Source organism: Squalius cephalus (genome assembly GCF_949319135.1).
Source record: "Squalius cephalus genome assembly, chromosome: 12".
Lineage (NCBI taxonomy): Eukaryota > Metazoa > Chordata > Actinopteri > Cypriniformes > Leuciscidae > Squalius > Squalius cephalus.
In genome coordinates, this window is record NC_137133.1 from 34,093,025 (window position 1) to 34,105,171 (window position 12,147).

A 12,147-nucleotide genomic window follows, 5' to 3' on the forward strand; every position below is an offset into this window, starting at 1 on the left:
ACAAAGTCTTATTAGGAAATAAGAAAAACACAATCACAGTGGAATTTGATAGAAACTGACTTCATACATGCTCTAAAAATGATCTCGAGATGAGTTGGAAAAAAGCGGCTCAGAAAAGTGAAATTAGTTCTGAGAAAAGCTCCTGCAGTGTTTGAGCACTGATGACACTTGCTTTGATATTTTGTTATCTAATGTAATGATTTCCAAAAAAATAAATTTCTATAAAATTAACTAAATAAACTAAAAACATCTACATTTCGAAGTTTAACAACATCGAGTGAAGCAGGTCCTACTGAGCCGTTCCTCTTCCATGTGCTGTATTAAGCATAGATGGTTATGAAGGCAGATGCCCTACGAACAGAAGTGTGTGTGTGTGTGTGTTTTAGAGGGTGGGGGAAGAAAGCGAGAGACAGTGAAAGAGAGAACTGGGTAGAACCTTGCCTCAAGCAAAAGCCACTGAACAGTTAAGAACTTCCTGTTTCACTTCAGGCTACGAAGAAAACGCTAACCACACATGATGGAATGATGGCCTTTCATCCGTCCGAGGAATAGAGGGAGAGAAAGAGAGGGACCCGGTGGAAGAGAGATGTTCTAAGATCCTATTTTCTTGCTGTCTGTGTCAATTAGTCTGGTGCCTTTGTGTTGAGCACAGGTAACCGTTTAAAGGCCTCAGCGCAGCGTTTGGACTCAATCTGTCCGGCTCGCTTTGGGTGGTCTGAGAGGAAACCGGGGAGAACAAAAGGAACATGCACATGGTGTCATAGATGTTTGGATGACGGGATGCGGTCAGGTTTTGGTTAGACTGATCGCTATATGATGAGATCTATTCCCTAGTTCTCTATGACGTGAATCAGTATATTGTGAACAAATTTAGGCTTTGATTCACGATTCAGTTAACCAATATAGCAAAGATTATGAGGTTGCAAATCCCAATATATCCATCATGCTTCTTTTAAAACGTCATTTATTGCTGTGATCAAAGCATCATTGCTTCAGTCATCAGTGTCACGTGATCCTTCAGAAATCATATTAATATACTGATTTGCTGCTCAAGAAACATTTCTTATGATCAATGTTGGAAGAAAATCTTTTGTAACATTTTAAATGTCGTTACTGTCACTTTTAATCAATTTACTGCATCCTTACTAAATAAAAGTATTGATTTAAAAAAAATCTCACTGACCCCAAGCTTTTGAAAGATAGTGTATGCTTCACTTACAAAATTATAATTCAACATAGGCTACATAAATGCATATAAATAAAAATAACCACCTGTATAAAATAGGGATAAAAGGATGCAGGATAGAATACAGAAGAAAGATAGTTATACACAAAATTTATTTTAAAAGATAGAAAATAAGGTCTTGTGCCTACTTAAAGAGATGATTCACCCAAAATTAAATTTGACATCAATTATTCATCATTTGATCCAAACACATATTTTTCTCAGTCTAAACACAACATTAGAAAACTTGCAAGTTTACATGCAAGTAAAATGAAATAAAAAGAACACAAAAGCACCATAAATGTGTCATAAAATAGTCCATTAAACTTAAATATTATAAGACTTATACAACAGCTTTGTGTGACTATTGCATGAGTCATTTAGACCACTTTTAAGATTCCTTTATGGTTCTTTTGCATCTTTTTTGATTGTTTTTTGACTCCAATTGCCATTCATTGTATAAGTACATGGAAACAAACATGTAAAACAGCCTTCACATGTTCCCCTTTGGTGTTTTGCAGAAGAAAGATAGTCAAATAATTTAGAATGGCGCATGAGAGCGAGTAAATGATGACTAAATGTTCATTTTGGGGTGAACTATTGCTTTAATTTAGCATTAAACTGCCGTGAAGGGCCTGGTGCGCGGATGCTTTAAGCGGTCATGTAATACGTGTGTTTGTCTGAACGGCCAGCAGCTGATATCTGAATCCAGACCCTACGATAGCTGTTCACTCTAATTTCAGAAGCTAAATGTTTAGCTATTAGCGAAGCGCTTTGATGTGTCAAACAGGTTAACAGGTACATTTTCTGCTTCATGAAACAGTTTTAAAATGCACACACACACACTGTGGTTTAAGGCAGATGCTTAGAAGTGCAAATTGGCCACGTCTGTGGGCTCTGATCAGCGGATTATGAGAGTTCGTGTGTTTGCCATGTATTTCCCAGTGATGCTGTGACAGGGGTTTTACACGACGCCTCGAACCCGGCTCAGGGACGAGTTTCAGGCACTACATGCAACCTCTGCCTCACTCTCTTCTTCTTTACCTAATTCGCTCCTTCCTCCAGCTTTCTCTTTCTCCTTATTTATGACGACCTCAGCGATAAGCATGAGAACACCTGCCACTGTATCCACGGAGATCATATAACTAAGAAGACACTGCATTTTTGGTCAGGTGGGTTAAGCAACGATCAAACTAGTAGGTTACATTTTATTTTACTTGAAATAAAACTCAACACCATGATGCCAGGGTGTTAATACCCAGTTGCTAGGGTGTTCTGTATGTTATACAGTATGGTGCTATATGGTTGCAAAATGTTCTGATGAGTTGCCAGGGTGTTGCTATGCAGTAGCTAAGGTGTTCTGAGGGTTATATTGTATTTCTATGTGCTTGCCATGGTGTCCTGAGTGGTTGCCAGGGTGTTGCTATGTAGTAGCTAAGGTGTTCTGAGTGTTTTTTATGTCACTATGTGGTTGCCAGGGTGTTGCTATGCAGTTGCTAATGTGTTTTCAGTGTAATGTAGCTATATGGTTGCAAAGGTGTTCTGATGGGTTGCCAGGGTGTTGCTATGTAGTAGCTAAGGTGTTCTGAGGGTTATATTGTATTTCTATGTGCTTGACGTAGTGTTATGAGTGGTTGCCAAGGAGTTGCTATGCAGCTGCTAAGGTATTTTGCATGTTTTATGCTGTAGAATGTTGCTATGCAGTATAGCTATGGGTTTCTGGGTTGTTATCTAAAGTCTCTATGATGTGGCGCTGGTTCCTCCCAAGTAAGTCTATGGCACATATGCTATATTTTCACATGTTTTATAGTCTACCGGCTGAAAACAACTTTAGAGTCGCTAAGAAAAATAATTTCACATCCACATCAAGCTGCACAGGTTAAAAACACAGGTTAAAAATGGGCCCCGAATGACAATTCATGGGGTTTGCATAAACTAGGCCTATGAACAACGCCACTGCTATAGTTATCAGACACAGTGTGTCAGTGGGTAGGTCTGAGTAAGGCCCCTCCCTCTCAGTACACCAGTGGGCGTGTCCAAACAAGACTCAGACTCCTCCCCTTCCCTGACAGCAGTGTCAGGCTTCATTATGTGGTTTTTTGGTGTGGTGGCGAATCCTCCCACTCGACACACACAATCGCCCACAGTCAGGGTGAGCGTGTTGTATGTGTGTGTGATGTCAGTGCCACAGGCGACTACTGCTCATGGGCCAATCTACCCAACCTGTCACTCTTCATCTGTCTCCCACACACACACGCACGCACAGGAATTCTGCCTGAAGCATCCGGGTGGACACATGGAAAGTGGATTTTTGTACAGCACTTAGCAATATTAGCAGACTCAAGACAGGTCATGTGTGTGTGTGTGTGTGTGTGTGTGTGTGTGTGTGTTTTTGGGGGTGCATCCGAATTGTGATGAATTAGCAGTATATGCTTAATGTACATGTGTGTGAGTATTTCACTTACCTGCTTCCTTTAAAGCTGAAATGTGTCATTGTTTGCTGTTTAACACTGTTCTATCCCAGGTTAATGTGCAGAGTCTGTCCCAATGAGCTTGACACAGCAACCTTGGCTCAACCATTGCCGGACCATCCGTTTTGCTGACCTATGAATGGCAGAGGGAAGTTCCCGCAAACCTGATTGAAAACAGTAACATTAGTTTTGCAATTACTAAGTGAAATGAAACTCTTTGTATTTAAATCATTTGCATTTGATTCAGACCAAGTGATAGAGACCAACTAAAATCAACAAATGAATTCTCTCTATATAAAGATCAATATATTTGATTAAACCCAAGGTCTTTAGGATTAGGGTAGTCAAACATGATCTCCTCATGTTTAAACATTGCTGTGAACAGCAAATCATTATCAGTGCTTAAGCAGTAAGCATTAAAAATGTTTACAAAATAAAATATAGGCCTAGATATATAAATATTATTTAAAAAAATCAGTAATATGAAAAATACATTTAAAATATTCTCAAAATAGATGTTCTATTTGTCCAGTAAACTACGGTTTTAGTTAAATGAAAATAGAAGTATAAGCATTAAAATAATGATAAAAATATAGATGGATATGAACACATAAAAATATAAAAAAATAAACTAATACAAAGTATTCTTTTAAAAAGTATTATTTTTGTATGGCCAATAAACTAGGGATTCAATAAAATCAAAATAAAATGAAAAGCCTTAAATATATTTTACAAATATAGATAAGATTAAATACATTTAAAAATCATTTTAAAAGTGTTGTACTTGGAAAAAGTGTTATTTAAAAATATTATTTTGTCTAGCCAATAAACTAAGGATTCAATAAAATCAAAATAAAATGAAAAGCATGAAATATATTAAAAAAATATAGATATTTAAAAAAATATATAATATTAAAAATCAACTAATAAATACAGTTAAAAAACATTTAAAAAGTGTTCTTAAAAAAGTTTTCTTTTTTTTTTCTTGTTTTTTTAAAAAACTTTTCTTTTTCTGGCCAATGAACTAAGGATTGAATTCTAATAATGCACTCTTGAAAAACTGGAACTCTCATTACCAGTGGAAAAGGACACACACATGCACACACAGAATGCATTAATTTGAGCCAAGACTCTGCCTGAGTTTAACTACTCACCACCAGTCATTCCCAAAACTACAGCTCGACCTCATTGCCCCAGGATATATATCCCACACACATACACACACAGGAGAGCAGCTCCTCTCACACTCCCATTAATTAACCACATTAACATACGAGCACAATGACCCAGTCAAATGACCCGGGGCGAGAGCCGTTCAACTTCATTAAATGTGAAGCCGTCACCCTCCGCAGTCTCTCAGCGGCGCTATCATCTCATTCTCACCGCCACATAACTTCACACGTCACTCTCCGATTCAATGTGAGACATAAACAGGCCAGATAATTAGAGGCGGTTTAATAATGACCAGCAATAGACCAAAGACCCTTCATAACATTTTCTAAAGAGGTGACATTGGTTTATTGTTAAGTTTTTTAGCAGTTTTTAGTTCTACACCTCCCTGACCTTCATATCACACGCCTGAAGGCGTTTCAGAGCACTTTAAACTAGTTTCAAAGCAAGAAAGAAAACAACTAAATTTGTAGTTGAACTCTGATAGTTTTCGTGAACTCTCAGATGCTTATTCAACATCTGAACAGTTATTTCTTACAGGTCATCTGATATATATATATATATATATATGTTTGATGCATTCTCAACATTAACAAGTTGTACTGTGATTTTCCAAAGAACACATGGAAATAAATAAACAAAAATAAAGAAAGAAACTAGTTCAACTGATGCTAGTATTCTCAACTGGGCCAAAGGGTGAATCACATGAAAAATTAATCTCATGATAGATTCAGACCAAAAGAAACCAACCATTAATGTAATACAAAAAAAAGGGCCATTTTCATTCATTTAATGTGATAAAAAATCTCATTTTCAATAATGCAATGAGAAAATTTGGACTGTTTTTCTATGTTCTTGCCACAGTGTTTGCATAAGTAATATTGAAAATATTCATCACACCTTGAAATTATGCTGATTTTTTTATGTAATTGTGTCCATACTGTATTACAGAAATGAAAATGGGAGCTTTGCGTACAATATATGAGAATTGAATTGCACCATAGTGCAAAAAATGCTAATGGTCCTATCAATTGGAAAATGCAACTTCTTTTTGTTTTCATTGACTTTCTGGTGAACTATGACCCAGACATTTCATTATAAGATTCACCCACAAATATACACTTCAAAAGTTTGGGGTTGGTAAGATTTTTTAAAAATGTTTATTTGATCAAAAACACATCCTGTGATCAAAGCTGAATTTTCAGCATCATTACTCCAGTCTTCAGTGTCACATGATCCTTCAGAAATCATTCTAATATGATGATTTGCTGCTCAAGAAACACTTTTATCAATGTTGAAAAAGTTGTGCTGATTCATATTTTTGTGGAAACAGTGATGCATTTTTTTCAGGATTCTTTGATGAATAGAAAGTTCGAAAGAACAGCATTTATTTAAAAGGTGGATTTTTGATCAATTTAATGCTTCCTTGCTGAGTAAAAGTACTTCTTTCTTTCTTTCTTTCTTTCTTTCTTTCTTTCTTTCTTTCCTTCTTTTTTAATCTTACTGACTCTGACTTTTGAATGATGGTGTATATTTTACACTGGCATTGTGTTGCAGTTAAAGCCTTTTTCACAACAAAAAACAATCACAATCAAGCAGACTCACAAAAGAAGTCAAGACAAAGATAAAGCTATTGGGCTGCGATTAAATTGTAGGACGTTTTGGATTTACTGGTTTTAAGTAGCTGTTCCTGCTCAGCTCCTGTCTCTGCATCAGATCATGTTAACTCCCATTTGCAGTTGCCAAATCTCATCAACATTTATTTGCTTAAACTACAGTTAGCTCATCTTTGTTGCAGCGCTAACAGTTGCTGTCGCTCACGTCACCTCAAATCGCCAACTCTTTGAAAACGAATGACTTCCAGTGGTTTTGTCGCTGCAAATCGATGTCAGTGTGAACGACCCTCAAGCTCTTTCATGAGAAGAGATACATACAAGTAGTTTAACAAGTGCACAACACAATATTCAGCATACTGTGACAAACAATAATGCTCTATATCACACACTAAACATTATGGGTGTAACGGTACCGAAAATTTTCAATACGGGTCTGTTGGTTCAGTATGCAAACGAATGCAGCGTTATTTTAACCAGAGCATCTGAAATCACACACTTCCCTACTATATAGTAGGTGAAAAACAGTATGTGACAAAAGAAGTATGTCCGAATTCACAGTACTCAAAGAGTCAGCAAAAAAGCACCGTCTTTTTCCGGCGAGATGTGATATATATATATATATATATATATATATATATATATATATATGCATGCATATGATGAACACTTTACTATCCCATGAGGCAACGGGAGAGGATTTGTGAATAGCAGTGAAGCGACATAACTGACGCTGGTAGGTCATATGATAATGACAATATGATTAATGTAGTACATCCTGATTACATCCATACATACTTTATTATTCAAAATCATTACCTACTCAAGAGAGTATGTGAATTCGGACGCAGCCACTGTGTATATCGATATACTTTGATGTTGCGAACACATCTGAAACGTAGGACATAGTGAGCTTCTGTGGGAAAAGTGCACAATCCAAGCATAACTTACATCTTATGGTTGTATTCTTATCTATAAATGTTAGAAAACCACACCAGTATTTCCATTTTGTATATAAAGGATCATTCTGACAGCAAGCGAGTCTCAGACTTTGCTAAAGAAGCGCCTAACAGACAATAAAATGTGAGCGCAATAATTAAGTATATTTTAAGCAAATATACATTTTGCTAAAATATTTTTCCAAAAGTGGAAGTGCTTTCAGATCTCGTCTCCCATTTACAACAGCACCACAAACTGCAGAAAGATGTGTTTTGCTGCTGGTTGCAGGAGTATTAACAGATTTTTTATTTCAGACCGTTTGTTCAGTAAAGCACTGTTTAATTAAGAATAAAATAAGCAATTTTAAATCGTGTTTTCCCCTCCTGCTGTACGGAAAACACACCGAGCCGTGACTTCAAAATTTTGGTACTTAGCGAATCATAATTTTTGTGTGCCGTTACACCACAAGCTGAACATCAGTGCAGAATTGATTTCTAGCAACAGTGTGTGCGCATTTTAAAGACAGTATAATATGCATGTGTAGATCTGGCAGACAGGTCTGTTAGTGGTCACTGCGGTGGCTGCACTCGGGTTAGTGAACGCTAACCGTACGATTAACAGCGCGGTCATGACACTCCTGCACACACACACACACACACACACTCGTGTTTGAGTGGTCTGCTGCGGTCACTGCTCATTTCCTGCCCCCCAGCTCTGTTCCCAGGGTTCCTTGGGGCGACCTGTCTGGCCAATTACCTGCTGAGCTGTAATGAGCTGCCAAGAGCCAAACACACACACTCAAGCACACATTCCTACTGTATCCACATGAATTATTTTCTCAATCCTCACATAAATGCAAACACTAATTCGGTCTTCCTCACACACTCAGACTGAGGGGCGCACACACACACACACTGCGGTTCAGGGCCAGACACAGAACGACTCTTATTCTCCAGTGGTCAGGTTTAATGAAGCCGAGTTGAATTAATGCAGGGAAGCTGAGCTCCACAGACGGATATAGAGTGAACGTATAGAGCTGAGGAGATGTATATGGAATGACAGAGAGACAGGGATGAGCTGAGAGTGATCCTGGCAGAGAGAGAGACGAGCGCAGTGTATAAGCAGAACCGGTGGAACGGCACGATGCCTCGATCACCTGAAAAACTGACATTATTGACATCTCCGAGACCCCCCCCCCCCCCCCCCCCACACACACACACACGTTCTCATACATACATGTATCTAGTCCTGTGAATCTCATGAAACCATATCAAGGTCACATTTCATGCAAAAATCGAAATAAAAAAGAAAGAAAGAAAGAAAGAACATTTTTTTAAATAAAATGAAGCCTGTTTTTAGGACCCGTATGATTTTTTTTTTTTTTTTTTTTTGATTTTTTTTTTGTATAATCTGTATTACTTTCATGACAATTAAGCACATTTTGACTCCAAATGCTCATTACTGTAATGCATCTGGATATATTTTTAATAAGAATAGGCCTACACTCTAAAAAGTTTTACTATGATTTACTAAATTTTTTTGATGAGACATTTTTACACTAAAAAATATTGATTACATTTTAAAGCAGTGAAATCAATTACAATACATGAACTGAGTAGATGTAAGTAAAAAAAAATCAAGTAGATCTGAGCAACTGCATCTGGTACATTAACAAATAAAATTGAGTAGAAATAACTGGGGAAAAACATTAAAAAACAATATTTATGAGTAATATTAACTGTTTTTATTTATGAGTAATATTAACTTTTTTATTTTCTCTAAACCTTTGTAAAATAGTATTCCATACAACCACCGGTATACATGACATTGGCCTATCAAGTAAATGATATTCAGAGATTTTATTAAGTTAATAAAGTTAAATATTACTGTGATATTTACTAAGCCACAGAATTATTTTTTAGAGTGTAAAACAATAAGTTTATTTTATTTAGCACTTTTTTGCAAACCCAAATTCGCTTTACAAAGAGACAATACAGATACACTGAGCGTAGATAACATAGGCTACATAAAATGAACATATCATAAAGTTAGGGATCTTAGATACAAGAAGCGAAAAGATATGTTTTAAGGTGGGTTTCTGAAACATGTAATGAGGAGAGGTCACGGATGTGTTAGGGCAGAGATACAAAAGGCCCTTCCACTAAACAATGCTAGTTTGTACCGTGGGACCAACAACAGACCGGTCTCAAATTATCTAAGTGTGCGAACTGAGGCGTAGCAATGAATCAGATCAGAAATATATGGAGGGAAAGACCTTGGAGGGCTTTGAATCTGATAAGAAGTATCTTGTAATGAATAGCCAATGTAGTCTGTTCCATAGCCGTGTGGGCAACACACACACACACACACACACACACACACACACACACACACACACACACACACACACACGCATGCACAGATTGCACACACACCGACAAACACACACACATGAGCACACACACTCACAAACACACACACATTCTCACACACACATATATATTTCTTTCAAAATTACAGCCATGAGAATGATTTTTTTTTTTTTTTTTTGCATCATAGTAATACAAATTTAGAGAGAAAATATCCTTAATGTCCCCAGAAATTAAATAGGCTTCATATTTTAATTACCAAATTCCCAATTCCATAATTTGAAAATGTTTTTCATTTTTATTTATTTGTATTATTTTGTAATTCCCATTATTCATGATGATTGCCATTAGGTTCTAATTATATTCTGTTATTGTTTACTGTATTACAGTCCAAAATACTGTAGAATGATCATTTAAAAAAAATAATCATTATCATTTTAGACGTTTATTTTTGCATTATGGAAAATTTGTAGCTCTCATGAAAATATTGACCTTAAAATAAGAAAATTATTCTTATTCTCTAAATTTCTTTGTATTTTGGGGGGGTGAAACATGAGCTAGACAAGATATTGGCAGGTTTCATAAGATTCACCAATTCATCAAATACACACGTCGAGACACATTTACAGAATGATTCAGAACTACTTACATACATATTGTTCACAATGTGAAATGTCACTCAGATGCTCATCGTGACACTAAAAACACTGAACTCGTGCAAAGGATGATGGGAACGCTCTGACAGACAGCAGGCCATTTAGCATCCAGCTCACCCAGACAACACACACACACACACACACACCCTCACCCCCCCCCCCCCCACTGCTACAGTGCCTGGGGGGGTTTCCACGGTGACGGGCCGTGTCAGCGTCAGGCGCTCAAATCTGCCAGTCTGCGCTAAGGCCCTGCCATCTGATTGGCCGTTGCATGCTGCTATGGAAACTCAGGCGGAAGGAAGCATGGAAAGGGGGGCGGCCACGCCAAGCGGAGTGTGTGTGTGAATGTGTGTGTTCTGGTCTATCCTGGACATCCCTGCCCTCATGGGACCTCTGATGCAGATGTTTATAAAAGCCTGAAAACTGGTGAAGTTTGAAAAATGCACGACAGAGACTAAGATCAGCTTGTACGGTCTGTTTATGTCTAAGAGAATCAGCGTCTAATCAACCACTGTAATGCTCCACTCGGCTGAGTAACACCTGCTAGTGACCAGCTTAAATGACCAGTTAAACCCATCATTTTGGTAGTTATGGTATGTAGTCCTGCTACTTGCAACAATAACCATCTTAACCAGCCTGTGCCAGTAACAGACTAGCACTGCACATCTAAACCAGTTGGGCCATTCTATAAAATAAAATAAAATAAAATAAAATAAAATAAAATAAAATAAAATAAAATAAAATAAAATAAAATAAAATAAAATAAAAATTGGTTAAGATAATCAAATTAAATTTGAGGAACTTTTCAGTTTTGTACAATTTAAACAAATGTTTTGTTTAAATATCTTTTGTAGTGCTCAATTAAGTAAACATAATAAAAATCCAAATTAAATTATTTTAATTAACTACTAGGTACCAATGGCGCAATTAAACATTTTAAACATGTTAAACTTTTACTTAATATATGAAATGCATGGGATGAGTAGCCATAAAAACTCATTAACATAATAGAGAATTAGAGATTGAACATTAAACACTGACATGCCTTTAACTTTACTCCAAAACACATAAAACAACACTTTATAGCTTAAATTAAAATTATAATTTAAATTAATTGTTAAAGTGTATTCTCCTGATCCATTTTACAAATAAACGTAATGAAATTATTTTCCTACGAAATGTTCAGAACTTGTGTTGATTTAGCTCATTTTAACAAAGTAAACTAAGCAGTATTATTTGAGTATCCTGTTATGCTTTATTTTTAACTTTAATTAATGTGAATTCAGGTTGATTGGGACACTTTTTGCCATTGAAATGACTGGAAAAAAGTGCCCCAATCAACTTGAATTCACCCCTATAACTTGACTAATATAATTATAAGTTAAAGGTATTGCGGAGGATTTTCTTTTTCCGGGTGGATCATCAAGACTATTGGTCTTCCTAAGTGTCAATCATTCTGGTGATGTGTTTACGTAAGGCCGTCGTACGTGCTCATGCACACGATTCACACGATGGCGTGCGCTCAAAACACAGGTTGGGCTTCCCACTGATGCCTCAGTCGCGAAGTTTCTACTTGACAGGTAAAGTTTGGCTTGCTATTTGGAGAAATCCATTTAAAATCACTGCTAGTAAAAGTTAATGTAAGCTATGATTAGCTTGTGCATGCTCTCTCGTGCACACGTTTAATAGGCGTTCCCTCTCGGG

General features: G+C 36.7%; 1 protein-coding gene across 5 annotated transcripts in view; it reads right to left on the reverse strand.

Annotated features, from left to right (window-relative positions):
- Nucleotides 1-12,147, reverse strand: part of tfap2d (transcription factor AP-2 delta (activating enhancer binding protein 2 delta)) — a 94,897-nt gene that overhangs the window by 56,776 nt on the left and 25,974 nt on the right. For 4 of the 5 annotated variants that reach the window (XM_079889407.1, XM_079889406.1, XM_079889403.1 and 1 more), the window contains exon 1: nt 3,691-3,706. Coding sequence is in view for 1 of the 5 variants with exons in the window: in XM_079889402.1 (XP_079745528.1) it covers nt 3,691-3,719 (29 nt within the window). In the remaining 4 variants the exon portion in view is untranslated. Of the gene's footprint in view, nt 1-3,690; nt 3,861-12,147 lie in introns of those variants that run through there. The other variant, XM_079889402.1, reaches the window with a different exon arrangement.